This window comes from Pichia membranifaciens (assembly GCF_001661235.1).
Source record: "Pichia membranifaciens NRRL Y-2026 unplaced genomic scaffold PICMEscaffold_2, whole genome shotgun sequence".
In the NCBI taxonomy this organism is placed as follows: domain Eukaryota; kingdom Fungi; phylum Ascomycota; class Pichiomycetes; order Pichiales; family Pichiaceae; genus Pichia; species Pichia membranifaciens.
The window spans coordinates 143,958-166,629 of NW_017566983.1; the positions used below are offsets into that span (position 1 = coordinate 143,958).

Here is a 22,672-nt window from a genome sequence, read left to right on the forward strand (position 1 = left end):
CAAGCTCGCATACTGCCAATTCAGTTTTCCGATAAGAGAAAAATAATATCAAGATTACGTAAGGTGAATTGTGGAGTCAACGTTGCGGGTATTGTCCATACACTATATATATGAATATACCAAAGTGGGCGTGGGCAGGTTGGCACACCCCTCTGCATAGCTGTATGTAACGGGGTCAGTGTTGTCTACTAAAAAGTTTACATAACGAAACGCGGTGCTGGTTTCTCGTCAAGCACTTCTTCTGGCGCTTAAGGTCCTTGATTGTGAGCTTGATGTGTTTGATTTCGTTTTTGTACATATTTATATCGTAGACCAAAGCACTGTTGGTCTTGGTGCCAGTCATAGTAATTGAATCGATGGACGCCAGCGTAGCGTTGTTGTTGTTGTTGTTGTTGTTGTTGTTGTTGTTATTACCCGCTGTGAAATTTTCAGGGCTGTTGGAGATGCTGTCGTAGTCCAGCAACAAGCTGAGGTTGCTGCCTGTGCTGGAGTTCGTGCTACCAGCATTGCCACTCGCCCTGGTGTGATACGAATGGTCCAACGAGTCTATGGACGTGGGGTCGAACACCGAGTGGGACGCCAAAAACAGCTTGTCGACCGATTGCATAGACACGCCCGGCACGTTCTCTGTATTCTCAACATTTTCCGTAGAGTCTACTGCCGTTCCCGGGGTCGTTGCCGTCGGCGTTGTCGACGGGGACAACTCTGCTACCGCTTCGGTGAACACCACCACCTTTTTGTCGCCTTCGCCTTTCAGCCTGTTTCTCACCGAGTGCGCTTGTTTCAAGATCGGCTTAATTACAATCGCCGCTTTTCCAATACCACTACTGTTGTTGTTACTGTTGTTGTTGCAGCTGGAGGTTATTTCGGAAAGAAACTTCACCGAACCCACCTTCCTTTTCCTGCTCGGGGCGCCAAGCGCCACGTCCGCAAGAGTCATTACAATGCAGCAAAGTTAACTGCAGACAGTAATGTCGCTCCGATCTTTACCAGCACCACTTCCATCTATCTCTTGACTCCTGGGTCCGTCCTTCTGAGCCGTCAAAACCCCGAAAAAGGGCACACCTGCCTCCAGGGACCTTCACCGACACATTTTACGCCGATCGGCCCTCGGGCCAGAGGGGCTTTTGCAGGCTTACAGGCACGTTGCCCGCGATGGCAGAGAAGCGGCACACTTATTGTCCAAAATTTTTCACTTTTTTTTCCAGATGTTCCAAATTTTCCACGTTGCCCATTTTCGCTCGTTTTCTCTTATATTTCTGGCCATTTCTGCTTTTCTCCTCCCGTGAATGCGTTGCTCTTTTGCCTTCCTCCCCCTCCTTTCTTCCATTTTTCTCTTTCTTCTCTTCCTTTCTTCTTCCTTGATGCTGTTTCTTCCTCTTTTTTCCTCCTGGCTTTCCTCTTGAGACCTTTCTGTCAGCATACTAAACTAATTTCTACAAAATGGGTAAAGATAAGCAACACGTTAACGTCGTCGTTATTGGTCACGTCGATTCCGGTAAGTCTACTACCACCGGTCACTTGATTTACAAGTGTGGTGGTATTGACAAGAGAACCATCGAAAAGTTTGAGAAGGAAGCCGCTGAATTAGGTAAGGGTTCTTTCAAGTACGCTTGGGTCTTGGACAAGTTAAAGGCTGAAAGAGAAAGAGGTATCACCATTGATATCGCTTTATGGAAGTTCGAAACTCCAAAGTACCACGTCACTGTCATTGACGCTCCAGGTCACAGAGATTTCATCAAGAACATGATCACTGGTACTTCCCAAGCTGATTGTGCTATTTTGATCATTGCTGGTGGTGTCGGTGAATTCGAAGCCGGTATCTCTAAGGACGGTCAAACCAGAGAACACGCTCTTTTGGCTTTCACCTTGGGTGTCAGACAATTGATTGTTGCTGTCAACAAGATGGACTCTGTTAAGTGGGACGAATCCAGATTCGAAGAAATCATCAAGGAGACCTCCAACTTCATCAAGAAGGTTGGTTACAACCCAAAGACTGTTCCATTTGTCCCAATCTCTGGTTGGAACGGTGACAACATGATTGAACCATCTACCAACTGTCCATGGTACAAGGGCTGGACCAAGGAAACCAAGGCTTCCGGTGTCGTTAAGGGTAAGACCTTATTAGAAGCCATCGATGCTATTGAGCCACCTGCCAGACCAACTGACAAGCCATTGAGATTGCCATTACAAGATGTCTACAAGATTGGTGGTATTGGTACTGTGCCAGTCGGTAGAGTCGAAACCGGTGTTATCAAGCCAGGTATGGTTGTTACCTTTGCTCCAACCGGTGTCTCTACCGAAGTCAAGTCCGTCGAAATGCATCACGAACAATTAGAAGAAGGTGTCCCAGGTGACAATGTTGGTTTCAACGTCAAGAACGTCTCTGTCAAGGACATCAAGAGAGGTAACGTCTGTGGTGACTCCAAGAACGACCCACCAATGGGCTGTGCTTCTTTCAATGCTCAAGTCATTGTCTTGAACCACCCTGGTCAAATTTCTGCTGGTTACTCACCAGTTTTGGACTGTCACACTGCCCACATTGCTTGTAAGTTCGACGAATTGATCGAAAAGATCGACAGAAGAACTGGTAAGTCCACTGAAGACCATCCAAAGTCTGTCAAGTCTGGTGATGCTGCTATCGTCAAGATGGTCCCAACCAAGCCAATGTGTGTTGAAGCTTTCACTGACTACCCACCTTTAGGTAGATTCGCCGTCAGAGACATGAGACAAACCGTTGCTGTTGGTGTCATCAAGTCTGTTGAAAAGGTTGACAAGGCTGGTAAGGTTACCAAGTCTGCTGCCAAGGCTGCCAAGAAATAAGTGTGACGCATTGAAATTTTAGTTTATATATTTTATAGCTCAATTTTGATCCTTATAGTGTTCACATAATTAATATCTTTTCAAAAATAAGTAGAGTCGCCAGCAGTTTTTTGCCGGTTGATTTCATGTTGTCATTATTTTCCTCAGTTTCTGTGGAGGAATGTAATCTACCCCATCAAGAATCGTATGTCTAAGAATAGCGCTTATTGATCAAAATTTCCAGTTTATGTCGAATATTCCTCTCCGCCTCCATTAGCAATGCTTACAAAATCTTTTGTCCAGAAGAAGTGAGAATTTTTTCTTTTTAGCATTTTCTGTACGTGACCGGGGATTTCCGAAGGCATTTCCGCCGGAATTGGGATGATCAAAAATTAGAATTTATCGTATCATCAAGTTGGATTGGACTAGATAACGAGGTAATGCTCGTCTCGTACATTTTTTCTTGCTCTCTTTCTCTTCGAGACATCACTTAACTTCTCTTGCGGTTCACATTTTATCATTAATATTAGTTCTGTGCCAACCACGCAATATACACAACATGGACGAAACAAAACTAGAAGTTATTGACTTGCTCGACTCGTCTGAAGATAACGCGAAGAAGATCGTGCATGCATCTTCCACCCAGGGTTTCCTCATGTTTGAGGGACATGGGTTCACCCAAGAAGAGATAGATCTACTTTTCCAGTTCTCTCACGACTACTTCCATCTCCCTGTTGAAGAGAAGCAAAAGTGTCCTATCCAGCAGGATAATGCTGGATACACGGGTATGGGGGTAGAGAATCTTGAAGAAGACGATTTGGACAGAGGGTACGGGGATCCAAAGGAAGGTTTCAACTTTGCCAATTTCAACCTGAAAACAGGCATTCCGGACCAGCCAATCCCAGAGTTTTGGAAGGATAAGATGGACGTAGTGACAGCCACTGTTTTAAAGCTACGTGAAGCATTGAAGAGATCATTGCGCCTATTAGCCAAAGGTTTGGAGATCGAAGGTGTAGATGGTATTGATGCTGAATGGTTTGTCGAACGACATCACGACGACCATTTCTCTGGTACTACTTTCAGGTTCTTGCGCTATCCAAGCCCTGTATCCGCCAACGCAAGTACCGAAGAAAAGGCCAAATTTGATGAGGTCAATGTGGCTGGGGCGCACACCGATTACGGTACCGTCACTCTGCTATTCCAACGGGAGCAAGAGTCTGGCCTACAGTTGTTTTCTCCGTTAAGCAAGAAATGGGAGAATGTTCCATATGTTGATGCCTCGCCTAAGTACAAGGCCAAGGGTGAAGCAGCACCTTTAATTGTCAACATAGCTGATCAGCTCTGTTACTGGACCAATGGGCTATTGAAGTCTACGATTCACAGAGTCAGATTTCCTAAAGAGTTGCTGGATCAGGGAAAGGACAGATACTCTATCGTTTTGTTTGCACACCCTGGTGACACGACTTTACTCGAACCCGTTCCAAGTAAGCGTATCAGAGAAATAAAGGGTAGAGGTGCCAGTCACTACATGGACAAACATGGCGTTTCTCAGACTGCTGGTGATCACTTGACAAAGAGATTGGGCAGTACCTACGGTTGGAAATATTGAATAGTTTTGTCAACGTATAGATAGGCGTAATATATTTGATATATACTTTTTTTTTCTACGCGCACGGAAAGAATTTCCCACCGCAGTGTAAACACTACACGCATGAATTGTCAACACAGATGCTTGAGAAACATGCAATGGAACCGCCTCGTAAACAAAATCCCTGTGATATTCAATTTATTCCTCAGTTGGTTAGTATTCAGTGCTTGAGAATGGTACTACAGCGACTAAAGTTATGGATTCGTGGGAGTGAAGATACCTCCGAAGGACCGACGCATTTTAACACCATCGATTTTGATAAGGGATTTTCAGAAGATGTATATCTACCCGACGACGAGGTCAGGAATATACACGACAGGATTAGAAGATGTTTAGATGATGAAGAGACCGGAAATAACCAGGAAGTAGATGGAACGCTTCGTCTGATGCGTGATGAGACAGAAAGATGGTACTCTGAATCCAAAAATGAGACTTTCGAGCCTGATCTTGCGCCAACCAACATTGTAAACGAGAAGTACACCGATCGAGAATGCGACGGTGATATAAACGAGTTGGTGGGATACTGCCTTTGTTTGGAGCGCAACAATGCTTATTTGCTTCAGCTAATTGAGAAGTACGAACAAGTGAGCTTCAAAAAGAGATACGATGAACTATTAACATCGAACTTCAAGTTGCAGAAGGAATACACCCGGTTAAAATCGTCCAACAGCAAAATATACGCCAGCTACTGCGATATTTTAGAAGAGATCAAAAAGGTCAAGTTAGACAATGGTGACTTGAAGAAAAAAGTCAGCCAGGCAAGAGAAGAGTTCAAGGCCAAAAAGACAGAAACTCAGAAAACAGAAGAAGAAGTGAAGAAACTCAGGACCATCAATGACAGCAACAATCACAAGTTAAGCGAGCTGCGAAAAAACTCAGTCACCTTACAACGACATATTATGGAAAAGGAGAATGAGATAGCCAAGCTAAAGGGCATCAATATTGCCACCAAACTGAAGTTGGAAAGAGCTGAGAATCTTGTCTTGAAAGGTCAAGGTAACAATGATACGGAGCCTAAGTACACTAAGGAACAGAAACGGGAAGTGGAGCCCGGTGTCGAAGAGGAGCAGCCGGTGACGGATAGCGGAAACGGGGCAGCAGTAAAGCCTGACGAGAAGGAGAATTACAACAGCGAGCGAACAAGCCAGGATGCCAAAGAGGACGACTTAGAGGAGCAGGACACAATTGCTCTACTTTTGCAAAAATACCAGAATAAAACTTTTGTAACTTAGAATACTGCAGTCACTGCAACCGGCTTGATCCTGTCAAATGTGGAGGATGGTATTCGCATACTTGGCTTTTAAAAGCAGGACCGCCGCCACTGACGGTCGCTTGGCTACACGGTTCCTATTTTACAGAGAGCTGCTTTCTTGACAAGTTGTTCCGGGACTGAACCTATGCCGTAGGTTCAAGGTGCTTATCTCCGAAAACCTAACAGCTGCGGAATACCGTTTTTGCCCTATGTAACAAGCGAGGCAAGCGAACTGCCGCACCGGTGCCGATCCTCCACATGATTCTGGCCCGTGCGGAAAAGAACATGGGATAAGCTCTGGCTTTTGTACACAACAGGATAAGACACGGAAGTCGTTGTTCACGTAACCGATCATCACTCTTTAGCTTTCAGCGACTATCTAAAATTGGCTCCCCATGCTAGCTTTGAAGACATGGCCTCGATAGAGAAAGAATTGCTCCATACAACGCTCAAAAGCAGCACGTTGGACAGCAATACGGGCAGTCCCGCAGAGTCCAATCATGATTACAATGATAAGGACGAGAACAACTATCTCCAGTACTATGAGGAAAACATATCCTTTACAAGGACAAAAAAGGTGAAGATCACAGTACGAGATTTGTCCATAGGATCGCTGTTTTCTGGCTCGCAGAGAAGTCTTGCAAATGTCCTCAAGCCATTCTCAAAAAAAAATCCAATAGACATTGAGTCTGCAGAATCGATAAAAACCATTCTACATCCGATGTCCTTTGATATTCCCTCCAACTCTTTGACTTGTATAGTCGGAGGGAGTGGCTCGGGAAAAACAACGCTATTGAACCGTCTGGCGAACCGGAAGTTTAGCAAGAAAGCAATGTTCACACAAGGTGTGGTCAAATACAACGATCAGGATGATCTAAGTAGTTACAGGCATGCGTATGTTATCCAGCAGGACATTTTAATTCCGACGTTGACTTGCTCTGAGATGTTGATGTATTCTGCAGAACTGAAGTTACCCAAGTTATCTTCAAAAGAGCAGCGCAAGCTTTTAGTTGATGAAATTATTCTGACTTTGGGACTAAAAGAGTGTAAAGACACTTTAATTGGAGACAAAAAGCATAAAGGTTTGAGTGGCGGTGAAAAACGACGTTTAAGTGTTGGTTTACAGCTGATTTCGAATCCGTCTGTGCTTTTTCTTGATGAACCAACCACAGGTTTGGACAACTACAATGCGTATCTCCTGTGTAAATCCTTTCAGCATATTGCCAAAAGACTAAACAAAACTATCATAATGAGTATCCACCAGCCCAGAGCGGACATCTTTAAGTTGTTTGATACGGTTCTCATATTGTCGAAGGGAAAACTCTGTTATGGGGACTCATACAGCAAGATTTTCAGCCACTTTGATTCTCTTGGCTACAGAATCCCTGAGACTAAGGTTAATCCTGCAGATTTCTTTATTGATATAACTAGTATCGACACACGTACTAAGGCCCAGGAGGTTGAGTCTTATGAGAGAGTAGAGTCTATCTCAAATGTTTGGAAAGAGAAAATGAAAAGCTTCCAAGCTATATGTGACACGGACCTGCAGTCGGAAGATATTGTGCAAGAATCAGAGTTGTTTCAAGCTGTCGGTCGTGCTCCATTTTGGAGAGAAGTCAACATTCTAATTAGAAGAAACTTAAAACTACAATACCGTGATCCTGTTGGTTGGTTTTCAATTGTGTTTGAAGGATTATTTTTAGGACTTTTATGCGGTTGGTTGTTTTTCAAGCCTGGAACAAGTGTGGCAGGTATGAGATCAATTGAGTCGTCGTTGTATTCAACGTGCTCCCTTCAATGTTACCTTTTCCTCTTGTACGAAATCTATCGTTTGTGTAACCTAGATTTGAAGGTTTTTGACAGAGAAAGGATGGAAAATTGTGTTTCTGTCTCTGGATTCCTCCTTGCTAGAAGAGTGAGTAAATTGATTACTGAGGACTTCTGGATTTCATTATTCTTCTCCTTGACTACATACTTCATGTATGGCTTGAGACTTGATTCGGCAAAATACTTTTTCAAATATTTTGCAGGCTGCTTAATATTCCATTTGAACACAATGACATTTGCCACCTTTGCCGCATCTTTGAGCAGAGATGTGTCAATTGCTACTTTAATAGGTAACTTGAACTTCACCTTTCAGTCAATGACAAATGGTTTGTTTGCGAACGCAAAACAGTTACCGGTGTACGTGAGGTGGTGTAAATATGTGGCGTATCTCTGGTACTCATTTGGCTATTTGGCTAGTAACCAATTTTCAAACTACCGTAGTGAATGCTATACAATAAATGCTGACAATCCTGACGTCAATCAAATATGTTATCAGTACTCTGGTAAATACATCTTAAACAATCTAGGGTTTTGGGAAAACTGGGATGCTCTCCCTATTTGTGTGGTCCTAGCATTTGCAATAGGCCACTACGTTGCAGCAGGTCTAATTCTTTATATTAAACCACTTGACATGACAATGGGCAAAGAAGTGAAATCATCAGATAGTATCGACAATTCCATAGATTATTCACAAATGGTTGAAGATATCAAACACCAGCGACAACAAAATGCATTGATTAGTACTGAAAACGGAGATGTTGATTCAATAACTCTAGTTGTCAAAAATATTAACCTAAGCGTCACAAATAAGTTAAAGAAGTCATCAAAGGAAATTTTGCATAATGTCAGTGCTGTATTTCACTCCAAGAAACTTAATGTAATTATGGGACCTTCAGGTTCTGGGAAAACATCTTTTTTGAATTTGATAAGTGGTAGATTATCTTCAAATTTGATGACACAATACACCTCATCTGGTGACATTTACCTTAACAATTATCAAATAGAAGATTACCATATGATCCGCCATGTTTGTTCCTACGTCGTTCAAGAAGATGATCATTTGCTTTCAGCTTTAACAGTGAGAGAAACACTGAGATATGCTGCGAGATTAAGACTATCCAAATCATCTTATACTCTTTCGGAGAAGCATACAGTAGTGGATGATATCATTCTCAAAATGGGATTAAAGGATTGTGCCAATACTTTGGTAGGAAACGATTTGATCAAGGGTATTTCGGGTGGAGAAAAACGAAGACTGTCTATTGCAATTCAATTAATATCCTCCCCTAAAATCCTCTTTTTGGATGAGCCAACATCAGGTTTGGATTCGTTTACGGCAGCTTCTATTGTTGAATGTCTTGAAAACTTAACTAAGCAAGGAACGACTATTATTATGACTATCCATCAGCCAAGAACCTTAGATCATTTTGGCTCTGTTTTACTACTTGCAAAAGGTGGTAAGGTGGCATTTGATGGTAAAGAAGACAAGATTATTCCATACTTTGACTCAATAGGTTATTCTGTTCCTCACCTTACAAGTTTGGCAGATTTTGTGATTGATTTGATTTCATACAATACTTCTAACAAGGAAATTGAGGAGCAGACACGAGCAAGGGTGACACATATTATAAATTCTTGGGCAGCAGTCACAGATATTCAGATTCCAAAGAACGCTCTCATACTCAATAGCAAGTCACAAGTGAGAGAGACTTTCAAATCAACCATCAAAGAACCTGCCAGTTTTGTTATTGGATTTTGGGTTTTGACTTCCAGACAATGGGTTGGATTGGTGAGAGATAAGAACATTTTAATTGCTCGTACCACACAAATCTTGGGAATGGCAATCATTCTTGCTTTATTTTTTTCCAGGCTTAAGCATAACACAACCAGTATTCAAGACAGACTAGGTTTAATTCAACAGATGACGGCTTTATACTTCACTGGCATGTTAAACAATTTAGCTGCATATCCTCAGGAGCGAGACTATTTTTATGACGAATACAATGACGATGTTGTTGGTTTGAACTCATTTTTCTTCAGTTACTTTTTCATCGAAATACCGTTTGAAGTCGTCTCATGTTTTGTCTTTACCATCTTCATGGTATTTGTAATTGGGTTCCAAACTGATGCAAAGCTATTTTTCACAATCTTTTATACAACATTCTTGATTGTCAATGCCGGGGAGTCTTTAGGTATATCTTTCAATACGGTATTCGAGCATCCTGGCTTTGCGCTTAATGTCATTTCTGTGTTTTGTTCCATTGGTGTGGCAATGGCTGGTCTATTGGCTATGACTCTAGATGGATTCTTGAAAGCTCTGAATTACACATCGCCTCTTCATTACTGTGTTATGCTAATCTCAAATCAAGTTTTCACATCATCTTTGAGATTAACATGTACTGCAAACGAAAGATTGTCGAATGGGGAATGTTTGTTTAACAGCGGCAAACAGGTTTTGGATCAATACAATTTGAAGGTGGATATGACTCTTTACTACGTACTAATTTCAGTCGTAACAGTCCTTCAAAGGGTGATCAGCTGGGTCTTTTTGAGGGTGAAATTGATGAAAATCAGTACTAAGAAATTGAAGAAAAATTGAATTCTATTAAAGTTTGATACCTTTCTTTCAAAAACATTACCACTAATCTTTAACTGTGATTACACCATGTCTGTATACTGAATGGAACTAATTGAAGATTGTAAATACGATCACTATTTGAGGTTGATAAATAATACTTTAGATAGTTTTTCAGCGTATCCTTATATTTCATAATAGAACCATTAGCTCGACTAAGTTCTTACTGTGCTACAGAAAATGTTAACCTGAAATTGCAGATCCACCAAGATCTGAAGCTGAAAATAGATTGTTAGAGAGAAAATATCATATAATCAATAATGTAGAACATTGTATACCCGCTTTATTTGAAAAAGAGAACGTGTTCTCAGTAACCAAGGTCTTGAAACTTCTTGCTTTATCATTATAGTATCATGAGGAACGTCACACTAGTAATTATTTCAAGGAAAAACACTTAGTTAGAATAGTAAATTAACAAACCTCAAAGAAAAAGTAAAACATACGAAGTGCATAAAATCATAATTTCATGATTTTTTCTACATCTAATTTATTGCCATGAACAAGGATAATCCAACTTTTTAATGAGTTATCACAGTTCTACATCATACATGTAATTCTATTTAGCTTTAATAAAAATCAGCCAAAACGTACACTATCATGCTTGATAAAGCAAGCAGTATTTTTTATACGCTCACTTTACAGTTAGGAGATCAGAGCGAACATTGAAAAGTGGTTTTTTTGTCGTGTTTAAATGATGACTATGTTACCATTGTTAATGGTATTTTTTGGTATAATTGTAAACGTGTGTTCATTCTATTGGAACTCCTAGTAAGATAACCAGATGAAACTTGGGATAGTGCAGCTAGTGCTATTGTTGCTGGTGCAACGAGGGTTTGGGGATGATAAAAGAGTTGACCTTGAAGCTGCTGCCGAAGTTGAGGTTGACGTGACTACAAGCTCCACGACGGAGATTGAATTGATAGAAAGTACAGCCAAAGTGGATGTCCCAGAAGAATATTCCGCTGAAAACCAAGCAAAAGTTGAAGAAGTTGCAAAGAATGATGCTGGAAGTTTTGTGTACGAATCAGTTACCGATGATAGTTCTGAAGAAAACCAACTTGCGTACATAGCAGGTATGGGACATGAAGGTGCAGAAGCAGTAAGATTTGAAGGTTTACAAGATAGAGAAGAAGAACCTGTAACAAAAGAGCCAAAAGACATACGGTATTTTGACAGAAACAGCAAAAGCTTTCCAAATACAGAATACTTGGAAATAAAGCCGTTACATGGAAACAATTTATTAGTCTCTTTCAACTTCGAGGCCAATGGCACCTCCGAATTGTACCCGCAAGCCGACGAGGTACTTTACTACGATGTTATCCCCAAATCACTTGGGGGAGTGCTAAAATCAACGAATACTAGAGAATTACATTTAAGATTTGGACATGGATGGTATGATTCCGAAGTGAATGGTAAGCTGGTGCATAACGGATTCTCCAGTGGTGGGACCGGTGTTGAGCTTTGGGCCACCATTGAAGCAGATACAAAAGAGACAGCTTTCAAGGAATGGATCCAATTGGCCAATTCGTTATCAGGTATGTTCTGTGCATCGTTCAACTTCATCGATTCCTCCATCACTACTTATCCCGAAAAGTTATTTGGTGGTGATATAGACCTGGAGTCACAGGTTGAATTAATTGGAAACCTTTATCATTTTAGGAGCGCCCTCCCAAGGGAACCTATTTGTACGGAAAACTTGACACCATTCTTAAAATTTTTACCAACAAAAGGAAAACAAGGCATTTCAACTTTATTAAGCGGAAACAAAATGTTTAATGCGGAATGGACCTCAATGTCAATTGATGTCGTATCTGATTGTGAAGGAGGAGATGCCAAGCATTGCAAGCAGACAATGAAACAATCCATTAATATGATATTGAATGTTCCAAAAATTCTAGAAAAAAATGAAATGCCTATTCCAAAACCAACTCCTGGCGCAGAACTCAGGTGTAATGAGTCCAAAATCTTTGACTTGTACCATTGTTTTCCTCTACCTTTAAGTAAAGAGTATCATTATAGCTTGATAGATCTTTTTGGTAAAGCAATTGAAGGAGGGTCATTGGTGGCATCGGACCCTACCAAAGTTTGTCTCGATATGAACTTGGACAACTGGGAACTGGAAATGCTTTCATTATCACCGGCAAAAGAATTTTTTGAAGGGTCAAACATTTGCTTTGAATTAGATACTAGTGCAGAATACAATTTTAGATTCAACACAAATAATGCCTCAGATGTTAACCCCGTGGAGCCACCCCCATTCTATGCATCACGATCATTATCAGGCTATTCACAAGATGCTGGTGGTTTTAGGCTTGATCTTTATAACCCAAATGAGAAAGCTCAAAAGATCATTATTTTTGAAACACTTCCATGGTTCGTTAGGCTATATATGCACTCGATGACTATAAGTGTTGGCGACGAATATGGAAACACAAAAGTCATGAATGTTCATGATAAAAACTTGCCAGATTACATTAAGCAGATAATTTACAATCCTGCTGTCGATCGTGTGGCACCAACGCATTTGGAATTACTTATCGAGGCACCGCCAAAAAGCAAGCTCAAGTTTTCATTCAAATTTGATAAAGCAATGTTATTGTACGCAGAGTATCCACCAGATGCAAATCACGGGTTTGAACTTGAGCCAACCATTTTTGCACTTGTGGATGATGACAACGATAACGAGATCAAATACATCATGCGTACCACTACAAGTCTTTTGACACTTCCGACCCCAGATTTTTCGATGCCGTACAATGTGATTATTCTCACATTGACTGTTTTGGCGCTAGCTTTTGGTTCGTTCTTCAATCTAATTGTGAAGAAAACGGTTAAAGAGGAAGATGCTGAAATTATGCAACGGGAAAGACCTATAGAGAAAATTAAAAGAAACATTCGCGATCTGTTTGGGAAATAGGTACGTGTCGCACAACATGTTTTCGGAGTTCGGAAACGACGAATATGAGAAAACAGAACAGAAGAAAGCGACAGAGGCTAAGAAAATGAGTTGTTGGTTGCTTAAAATATATTTGTTGTAATCTGAGGTACTGACCTTTTATGTCCTTTTCTTTCCAGATTCCTGGTGTTGTATTCGCCATGTTACTTTTGTTTATATTTTCTAGTAAAAAATCTTGAACAATGAAAATGTCACATCAGGTAACCCTTGAATCTAACAGCGATTCTATTTCAACAAAGCATACTGATAACACTAATAGTTGCTATTATGATGAACAGAGCTGCATTGACAAGGTAGAGGAGAATAAAAAGGAGATCCATGGGAATGAGTGGGAAGAGTTAGGAGAAAGTAAAACATACAGTCTCATACAGAGCATGCTTATGACAGAGTCACCTTCCTGGCTTGCAGAATCAACTCTTTTTCGAAAGCCAGTTTTGGAAAATAGTGATATTTTACACCATTATCTAACAGGTGAAAATGAATACAATTTATCAAACAAACAATTCACAGACCAACCTTTGATCGAAACAACGTTGGAAGATAAGACAAGAAGCTATGTAAATCTCGCGGGTCTGGGCTCGATCAACTCAGATAATAAGATCAGCTTAAGTAACCAGCTGGTTGAGGAAAAACCTTTGAGTGCTTTTCGTGGATTCTTTGATAAATGTTTGGGCAAGATTTTTGGCAAAGGTAATATTAAAGCTAATAAATCACAGCAAACCTTTGATGTAAGTAACAGAGTTGAAGAGTCTGAAGCGAGTGATATAAGTGACAATCCTATCTTCAGTCTTGACCTTGATTCCAACACTTACACAAATTTTTCCAACCTGAGTTTAAGTTCCAGGGTGGACGTGCCAAACGACTTTGAGTCCTTTGTTTCTGATGATCAATGGCTTTTCAACGTTGTTTCGGCACAAAAATTCAAATACCTCTGCACCAATTGCTCAAAACATTGTTGGGAGGAGTCTGGAAAAGTACCAAATCTTCTGTAGTTTTTTGCATTAAATGCTACGTTTTTTACAAAACCAGAATACATATACCGTTTATTTCGTTCTCTTGAATCTTGTGTTTAGTATCTCGCTTATCTGGGTCAACTTATCCAAGAAAGTTCTTTTATCGACTGTTAGGCTGAACCACGACTCCAATTTGCACATTACCTTCTCAAGCTCCATATAGACATCACCTGACTCGTTGTACTTTCTGGGATTCAAAAGTAGATCAAACAATTCATTCCACAAATCACGTTGCCAATAGCGTTTGAAAGGTTCTAGTAATTGAACACCTTTGGAAGTAGACTGCACTTTGATCACTTTTTGAAACAGCAACGTGTGTACAATATTGGCAATGCCGTAGTAGTCAGGTTCATAAGTCCATGAAGTTTGGTTCACAAATTCAGGGCAATCTTGGTTGTCTGTTTTCTCTAGTTTACATTTGAATTTGGTGCTCTTTGGAAATAAAGACAAATCAATAGATCGACCGAAATCAATCAATACAATATCATTGAACTTGATCTTACTTTCAGCACTTTGTATATTCAACATGCAATTGTCTGGCTTGATGTCACAGTGAACAATACCAAGAGAATGAAGTTTCAACACGCTACTGATTAATTGAATAGTAAAATATATTACCAATGACTCTTCAATGAGATTCTTACCTGTCAGAAATTGATAGTTGGATAAGCTGCTCACCAATTCCAGCACTGTTCCTTGTTGTAGATAAGGAAGAATCAGATAAGATTCGTCTCCAAACTTGAAAAAAGACTTCAATTTTATAAAATCGTTGGAGAGCGTGTTTAGTTTCGATAAGATGTACGCCTCCCAAATATCAGAAGGGCGTTCAGCTTTAATTGCGCTTAACTGACCGTTGAGTTGTTCACCTAAATAGACGGTAGCAAACCCGCCACGTCCTAATTCCATAATAACAGAGTACTCTTCATTCTTTTCAAATTCAAGCAAAGTTTGTTTGTTGCCAGTTAATGCAGGTGCATTGGGCTTCAGAACCTTATGTAAGACTCGAAGCTTGTCGAATAGTTTCGAGTCAAAATTGTGTAGGTGATTGTTTTGATATATGGACATTTCAATATGCTTGAGATGGCTTCTTTTGAACAGGGTGTCAAATGGATTGACAACGGGAGGATCAACGGAAGCAGATCTGGCTTTCTCGTCAGCGTTATTAGGATTTTCGACAAATGGTGAGCTTAACAAATCATTATCAACATCATCAATGTTATCAACCGAAAGACGAAGCTCTTCAATCTTAGGTTTACGTTCTTTCGATGGCGTTTTAGGCTCCATTTGTTTTGTCACGGTGTCGGTAAAAATGTCGCTAAATGCCCCACCAATAATAGCATCTAGCAGGTTGCTCTGAGTTCCATTTTGCTCAACTGCTTCATTTTTTTCAGAAAGGAGGTGATTTCCGGTAACGGCTAGAGAATTAGACTGACTAAGTTTAAATTTGTTTTCACCTTGTGAGTCTCTTCCATCTACGCTTATTTCGTTAGAATTATTTTCCGGCGGGAAGAGGCCACTTTTAGAATTTTTGAAATACTCAAGTAGTGGGGTATCAGCAATTCCAGAAGTCCGTTCAGTGGATGCTGAAGCTGATTCTGATTCAGTCCTTGACTTTTTGTTGCGAGGAGTATTATATGATATATCTTCGGATTGTCCTCTCTTTTTATCATTTTCGGTGTTTTCGACGGGGTTGTTCTCGACAGGGTCTACCTTTTTCTGGTGAAACATTAATAAAACTTCAATCATACTCCTAGGATTATTTGCTGAAGAATCGGGCATGAATAGGTCAAAATTAAAGTCGAATGTTTCAAAATGTTTACCATCCTGGTGTTTGAGCGTATTAGTTATAGGATACTGATTAGATTTATCATCAAACACTTCGATTTTACTTGCCTCCTTCAAAGTTTTTCCTGAGTTTTTTAATGTCTCTCCCTTCCATGATGTAGGATTTATAATGTTTTCTTTCTTAGAATGCCTTATTTCGTTTATGTGTGAAAAGAAATTATCACTGCCGCCATCGGTATCATTATTCCTGAGAAATTTAGAATCAGAGTTTGATGGTGCATCACGAAATATTTTGATTTTGGATTCTTCTTTCTTGCTGTGAACTTGTGAAGTTAGACCTGTTCCACCGGGGTTAGATAGTCCCGCTAAACGTGGCTTTTCTTTGGCAGTTTTCGATGACCGTCGGGTTAAGAACTCATCGTAAGATTTTGATAGCCTAGGAAGAGGTCTAGCCTTTATTGACAATCCTAACTTCAAAATTTCCTCGGCATTTTCCCATTGATCATTCAATTCAAAAAATAGAGAGTAGTTTTCATAGAAAAGTGATAGGTCAGAGCCTATCTTTTTTTTGAAAAGGTAGTTAAACACATCACTTGGATGGTCGCTGTAAGTTATGTACTCAAGCCACACCTTGAAATACCTAATCTCGTTCTTATAGTAGTCATCGTCCTTGAAATCGTGGGTGGTGCGTTCCAAAACTTGAATTAACAACGATTCATGAGTGTTCCCTGATCTATAGTTCTCTCGTATCCACTTGATGTACTGTAAATATGAGTCTAGAGGGTCGTCTAGGTCCTGGAGAAACTGTGGATCCAAGTTTTTCTCAAACTTGAGCCTTTGCTCTGCTAGCTGCGATTGTAATACGTTCGAGTCTGTGTTGATCAGTTCTGATAGTTTGCTAGCCGATCGCCCCTGAGGTATTGGCAAGATATTTTCTTTGTCCATGCTTAGACTACCAAAATCTGTGACCGGCTGCATTGATTCTAGCTATTCTAAAAGTGGTCCACCTGTACACTCCTTTGCTGCAATAAACTTAATCAGTGCACTCAAGATGAGGATAACACACGAAGTGTAAACAAGCCGTTTTGTCCCCGAACAAAATGTAGGTCCGCAAAAGACGAAAATGAGAAAATGAGAAAATGCGGAAAAACAAAAACCGTGACCGCTAAAATCATTCCAGGTATCAAATATCATCCTTTTCGAAGATCAATAAACCTCTGCAGGCAAATGGTACCAGTAGCGGCGTCACCCCAATGCTTTTTGAGGGCATCTAAGGAATCAAAGCTAGCATGACAACCCCACTCGTTATCTCTGATCTTGCCATAGCACGAGATTTTGCCTTTTTTCAATGCGGGTTTGACAGCCTTGGTTGTATCATTATTCTTGTCTATCGGATTGCCATTAGCGTCCCGATTATCATTGGGGGAGTTATCTGGTACAGTATTTGTATTCTGAGAAAGGCTATCTTTAGCTGGCGGTTGTGTTATTGAAGATGGTTTGAGCGGGTTTTCGCTCTTACTTTCGGCTAACACGGGATCCGATAGGTTGGTTCTGGCCTTTTTCGCCGGATTCACGTTCAGGATATCTTGTAAACTTTTGCTAGATCTATCAGATGATGTGGTTGATCTTTCTGCTGAGCCTTTGAAGGATGTACCGATTGTGTCGCTCTTTGTTTTGCTGTGCTCAGCGTTTCGTATCGTCAATTCTGATTGTTTAATGCTACTCCATAGTATAGAGAGTAGTATTTTCTCTGTTGTAAAATACTTCCCTTCTCCAATCTCATAATCAGATGTCGTATCTCTATCCTGCTCTTTCTCCTTCCTACCGTTCGTGTTAGAATTTGAGACCTCAGACGAATTTGGTATTTTGGAGCTTTTCGACAAACCGAAAGAGCTGCTGTACATATTTCTAGTCAGGCACTCTTCGCACAAGTTGCAATTATGCCCATCACAACTAAAAATGCTATTGAAATTGCTGACAGCCTGGTGATTGTGACGATCTGCAGAAATCGATCCAGGAAGTGGAATCTTATAGCCCTGGTACGAAAACTCATCTGGTTTCGGTTGATCCATACCGCTGCAGATTACCGTTTTCTAAAGCTTCTTCTCTCCTTCTCGTCCTTCTCTGACCTAGGTTATGTTTACAGGATATTATCCTGTTCCGACCTCTAATGGTCAACAAGGTAGCGGTGCTAAAGCATTTTCTATTCTCTCCAGGATTTTTCATTTTCTCGCATTTCGCTATGTACAATGTCTTTTCTATGACTGGAAACTATAAACTATTCTATAGACACAATGGTATGTAAATGTTAGCTACAAATATAAATAAACTCATCTACCGGGGACGTATGGGAAAGGAAGTTATTGCTGTTTGGTGTCTGGATCCAAGTACTTCTTGAAAGCTTCGTTCTTCTCTTCGAATGGTCTAGGGCCGATCAGTCTGATCATGTCTTCCCTGGTAAGAACCTCTTTGGTTAACAACTCTTCGGCAACCTTCTCCACCTCCTTGATCTTTTCTGTCAGCAAATTTTTACATCTTGTGTGCGCATCATCAATCACTCTGTGAACTTCAGCATCAATCAATTCCCATGTTTCCTCGCTGTATGGTTTGTGAACTTGCATGTTGGTGTCTTTAGGCTCAAAGACAATAGTGCCTAATTTTTTAGACATACCCAACTTCAGAATCATGGCATTGGCCATTCTGGTGACCTTTTGTAAATCATCTGCAGCACCAGTAGTTATATCGTCAAAATTCAATTCTTCGGAGACTCTTCCTCCAAGAGCCATGATCATGCGATGGGTAAATTGCTCTTGAGATGTCAAGTATTGATCGTCCGGTAGATACTGAGCATAACCTAATGCTGCTTGGCCCCTAGGTATAATACTAACCTTCAGTAATGGGTCGGCGTATTTCAAGTACCAACCACAGATTGCGTGACCCGCTTCGTGGTATGCGACTGTCTTCTTCTCCTCTGGAGATAAAACTCTACTTCTTTGCTCTAGACCAACAATGACTCTTTCGATTGCAGACTCAAAATGCTTCAATTCAACAAAATCAGCATCATGTCTTGCGGCAATTAAAGCTGCTTCGTTACAACAGTTTGCAATATCAGCACCAGAAAAGCCAGGGGTTAAAGCAGCTAGCTTACCGGCAAACACGTCACTCACAGGGAACTCTAGCTTCAAGGGACTCAAGTGGATCTTGTAAATTGCCTTTCTACCTTCCAAGTCTGGTTTATCAAGCACAATATGTCTATCGAATCTACCCGGTCTCATCAATGCCTTGTCCAACATATCGGGCCTGTTAGTACCTGCCAAAACAACAACGTGATCAGAACTGTCGAAACCGTCCATTTCAACCAATAACTGGTTCAAGGTGGCCTCTTTCTCGTCATTGGATCTCATTGAGTTTTTTTCTCTAGCACCTCCGATGGCATCAATCTCGTCAATGAAAATAATACATGGTGCCATCTTTCTGGCAGTCTTGAACAAATCACGGACTCTGGATGCACCAACACCGACAAACATCTCAACAAACTCCGAACCAGAGACAGAAAGAAATGGAACTCCCGCTTCTCCGGCAGTTGCCTTCGCCATTAAGGTTTTACCAGTACCTGGAGGACCAGATAGAATGGCGCCTCTAGGGATCTTGGCACCTAATTTCTCGTATCTCTTTGGGTTCTTCAAGAAACTGACAAATTCCATGATTTCTTCCTTTGCTTCATCGCAACCTGCCACGTCCTTAAACTGTACTTTGATGTCTGTCTCCTGGTTGAAGAGCTTGGCCTTTGATTTTCCGACATTCATGATCTGGTCGAGTGGTCCGCCTGAGCCACCACTGCCTCCCCTCTTCTTTCTGATTTGGTTGATGATGTAGAGCGTGCCACCAATCAAGATCAAGGTTGGAATGAAAGGAATCAAGTACGAGAATATGCTGGACCTCCTTTCGTAGGTGACAGGTATACGCTCGTTCAGAGGTATGCCCAACTTATCCTGCACGCGGTCAATCTCACCTTCGAAAAACGCAACGGATCCAATAGTAAAGGTCACGTACCTTGGGTTTTCGGTTGAAATCAATTCGGCTCTAACAAAGGAGTTGTTGATGACCTCGATCTTCTGCACTAGACCCTTCTCTAGGTACTTCGTTTGGAACTCCTGGAAGGTGAGCGGATCGGACATCTCAAGCGAGCTGACCGAGCTGATCAAGGAAAACAACACCGTGAAACCAAAAGAATACAAAAGCCAGTCGCCAAACGTGGGGGACCCGTTGCCGTTCGGACCAGACGGCTTCTTGTCCTTCCCACTCTGCTCTTCTTGTCCCTGCTTCTGGCTGCCACTCTGCAGCTTTTCTTTCTTGTCATTTTTCTCCTCTGTAAACAGCAATCTCGACGTGCTGAACTGCAACCTGTTGTTCAGCAGCGAGAAGTTTCTCCTTGCATCTAGGCGTCCGCAACTCCATGGCAGCTGCAGTGACCTTGATAAGGGTTGACGGAGCGTCTTCGCTAATGGCTGGCGCAGTGTCCTCACCGCCAGCATCTGTATACGCATTCCAGCCAGCATTCTGTGTGCTTTTCGAATAATGGCTTGCTGCTTGCTTCCTGAACCGCTCCTCCCTGTACCCCTTTTCTTCCTGATTGCTCTTCCCTTCCTTCCGTCCTGTCTTTTCTGTTCGGTCTTTGCCACCTTCCTCCCTCTCCATCGCCTTCTGGTCTTGCCTTCTTTTCCTTTTCCCACGACGATCGGCCTTTTTTGGCCATTTTGGGCCGATCGGCGCAAAATCCGATTTTCTTTAATTCCGCCTTTTTCTCTCCATCTGCTCCGGAGATGGCTCGGACTTTACGCCGACACAGGCTTGACGGGGTAGAGGTGGACGCTGCTGAAAAGCTTATCAAATAAGGCGTTTCTTGGTCGTTTGGAGCCAGAAAGCGGGCTGATGTGAGCCGGGACGCAACACGGGGAGGGCGGTTACCGGGTCTACAAGTGCCCATAGCAGAGTAAGACGGTGTTAGGTGCAGAGGATGGAGGCTGTTTGCACGGTGGTGGGCTCTCTTCCACCGGAATTGTACGCATATGTGCTCAACAAGACGATACAGACGCTCTTCACAAAAACTGAGATCATCCGGTTTTTGATGCTCAACGAGGAGTTCTGCAAAGACATCTGGATCCACGATCTGACGGTGACGATCACCGACCGCGGGTATCTGAAGTTTGACGAAGATCCGCTGTCCAACGACCTGATCAACTTGCGGGACTTCATCTTCGGGAACGTGAAAATTTTTGCCAAGCTATTTGAAACGCATACGATATCGATCCAGAACTTGATTCTCCATGCGAACGTGCATCAGTTGGCGTTTTTGGCGAACTACGCCGTTTACATCCAGTGTGAGTCGTTCAACGCGCTATGTATGTCGATGAACCTGGAAATCGACATGAATAAGGTGAGGATGATCACGCTTTCATTCTACAAAAATCACTTTGCCCAGTTTTACACGATGGCGAAAAACATAAGCATACTGCCATGCAGTGCCCATTACGTTTTCAACTTTGCTATATCGGATCACCACGATTTCAAGGAGGTGATCAACATCCTTCACTACTGCAGCACCAAGCTTCATTTACGCTACACGATCAGATCCAAGGTACTCTTCTTCCTCAACATGACGATATCCAATGACAGCAAGCTCCCGACCAACAAGCTAATCAAGTACTTCTCGTATTGTTTGTTTTTGTTGGAGGAATATAAGGTCAGCACCACCGACATCAAGGTGGTTTTGAAAATCAGCCTGGCCGACCCTTCGCTGAGGAAAAGCGACGAGTTTCTGAAGCTATGCAAGTACATCGGTTTTCAGTTCATACATAAGCTCATAATAGAGAGCGACGATGATGGATACTATCAGTTTGATTTCCGGGACATACGACAGTTGACGAGCCTGAGGCTCCTCGAAGTGCGATGCGACCAACAGTGTGGGTTTGAGAATTTTGGAGATCTATCGAACCTGAAGTACTTGAGAAAACTTGTCTTTCAGTGCAACAATGTGGAACTCGGTTGGTTGAGCCATAATCTCCCCCATAGCGTGGAAACGGTGCAACTTTTCCGAACGTTGAAAAATAACGAAGAAAAAGATAAATCGATTTTTGAGATACCAGACTTCCTACAGAACCTTATCATAGAAACCGACCTTCCGGAAGTCGTGATAGACTTTGAAAGGTTCAAGTTTAACCCTACGATTAGGTTGCAGAGGATAATAATTCTGGACCACTTCGTGAAGAATCCCGCAGTAAAGATTCTGAATCTACAGCAGATCCCCAGATGCTTGAAAGAGTTTCGGTTTCATGATAGCAACAACTTCACATCCTCTTTACATGAGAACTACTTCAAATTTCCTGGCGGTTTCGATAGCTCCCAATTAGAAGGCGTCTATTCCAATATTGACGTTGAATTTACGTCTCTACAATCAAATAAAATCTACATGTGTCTTTGTAGCTACTCCCTCAGGATTCTCAATCTAAAATCGAAAAGAATCAGAAACTTCAGGGGCTGTACTAAAAAAAGCATACAACCTTCTCCCGTCCCATAATCCTGGGATTTATAGTCATTTATACTTATGCATACATTCACAAATTTATATAAGCATCCAATAACGAGCATCTCAACTTAAAATGTTTCATCGTCAAACAGTTCTTCATTCGTTAAATTTGTAGCGGAATCCGTGTTATCGAGATCCAGATTGCTTGAGTCATGGATTGGGCGCGTT

At 41.5% G+C, this 22,672-nt stretch overlaps 11 protein-coding genes across 11 annotated transcripts; 7 read left to right on the forward strand and 4 right to left on the reverse strand.

The window, feature by feature from the left end:
• Nucleotides 1–70: 70 nt before the first annotated feature.
• On the reverse strand, nucleotides 71–1,036 carry PICMEDRAFT_15070 (hypothetical protein). Its single transcript, XM_019160650.1, has one exon. It carries the CDS (start codon nucleotides 938–940, stop codon nucleotides 176–178), a length of 765 nt encoding a protein of 254 aa, XP_019018184.1. The 5' UTR covers nucleotides 941–1,036; the 3' UTR covers nucleotides 71–175.
• Nucleotides 1,037–1,356: 320 nt separating this feature from the next.
• PICMEDRAFT_66820 (hypothetical protein) lies at nucleotides 1,357–2,928 on the forward strand. Its single transcript, XM_019163493.1, has one exon. It carries the CDS (start codon nucleotides 1,444–1,446, stop codon nucleotides 2,821–2,823), a length of 1,380 nt encoding a protein of 459 aa, XP_019018185.1. The 5' UTR covers nucleotides 1,357–1,443; the 3' UTR covers nucleotides 2,824–2,928.
• A 228-nt stretch (nucleotides 2,929–3,156) lies between these two features.
• On the forward strand, nucleotides 3,157–4,533 carry PICMEDRAFT_15071 (hypothetical protein). Its single transcript, XM_019160651.1, has one exon. The coding sequence runs from the start codon at nucleotides 3,362–3,364 to the stop codon at nucleotides 4,409–4,411; it is 1,050 nt and encodes a 349-aa protein (XP_019018186.1). The 5' UTR covers nucleotides 3,157–3,361; the 3' UTR covers nucleotides 4,412–4,533.
• On the forward strand, nucleotides 4,531–5,682 carry PICMEDRAFT_71195 (hypothetical protein; the record flags this gene model as incomplete). Its single annotated transcript, XM_019163856.1, has 1 exon — nucleotides 4,531–5,682. One exon carries the CDS (start codon nucleotides 4,531–4,533, stop codon nucleotides 5,680–5,682), a length of 1,152 nt encoding a protein of 383 aa, XP_019018187.1.
• A 432-nt stretch (nucleotides 5,683–6,114) lies between these two features.
• Nucleotides 6,115–10,128, forward strand: PICMEDRAFT_71196 (hypothetical protein; the record flags this gene model as incomplete). The annotated part of the gene is made up of 1 exon (XM_019163857.1): nucleotides 6,115–10,128. The coding sequence occupies one exon, from the start codon at nucleotides 6,115–6,117 to the stop codon at nucleotides 10,126–10,128; it is 4,014 nt and encodes a 1,337-aa protein (XP_019018188.1).
• Nucleotides 10,129–11,353: 1,225 nt separating this feature from the next.
• PICMEDRAFT_18710 (hypothetical protein) lies at nucleotides 11,354–13,015 on the forward strand (the record flags this gene model as incomplete). Its single annotated transcript, XM_019162084.1, has 1 exon — nucleotides 11,354–13,015. A coding segment is annotated over one exon (1,662 nt), but the record flags the coding sequence as incomplete, so codon positions are not given.
• A 176-nt stretch (nucleotides 13,016–13,191) lies between these two features.
• Nucleotides 13,192–14,205, forward strand: PICMEDRAFT_106839 (hypothetical protein). Its single transcript, XM_019159706.1, has one exon. It carries the CDS (start codon nucleotides 13,303–13,305, stop codon nucleotides 14,110–14,112), a length of 810 nt encoding a protein of 269 aa, XP_019018190.1. The 5' UTR covers nucleotides 13,192–13,302; the 3' UTR covers nucleotides 14,113–14,205.
• PICMEDRAFT_71199 (hypothetical protein) lies at nucleotides 14,164–16,896 on the reverse strand (the record flags this gene model as incomplete). The annotated part of the gene is made up of 1 exon (XM_019163858.1): nucleotides 14,164–16,896. The coding sequence occupies one exon, from the start codon at nucleotides 16,894–16,896 to the stop codon at nucleotides 14,164–14,166; it is 2,733 nt and encodes a 910-aa protein (XP_019018191.1).
• Nucleotides 16,897–17,108: 212 nt separating this feature from the next.
• On the reverse strand, nucleotides 17,109–17,990 carry PICMEDRAFT_71200 (hypothetical protein; the record flags this gene model as incomplete). Its single annotated transcript, XM_019163859.1, has 1 exon — nucleotides 17,109–17,990. The coding sequence occupies one exon, from the start codon at nucleotides 17,988–17,990 to the stop codon at nucleotides 17,109–17,111; it is 882 nt and encodes a 293-aa protein (XP_019018192.1).
• Nucleotides 17,991–18,128: 138 nt separating this feature from the next.
• PICMEDRAFT_15075 (hypothetical protein) lies at nucleotides 18,129–20,750 on the reverse strand. Its single transcript, XM_019160652.1, has one exon. The coding sequence runs from the start codon at nucleotides 20,475–20,477 to the stop codon at nucleotides 18,279–18,281; it is 2,199 nt and encodes a 732-aa protein (XP_019018193.1). The 5' UTR covers nucleotides 20,478–20,750; the 3' UTR covers nucleotides 18,129–18,278.
• A 185-nt stretch (nucleotides 20,751–20,935) lies between these two features.
• Nucleotides 20,936–22,495, forward strand: PICMEDRAFT_10117 (hypothetical protein; the record flags this gene model as incomplete). The annotated part of the gene is made up of 1 exon (XM_019159631.1): nucleotides 20,936–22,495. The coding sequence occupies one exon, from the start codon at nucleotides 20,936–20,938 to the stop codon at nucleotides 22,493–22,495; it is 1,560 nt and encodes a 519-aa protein (XP_019018194.1).
• Between the last annotated feature and the right edge of the window lie 177 nt (nucleotides 22,496–22,672).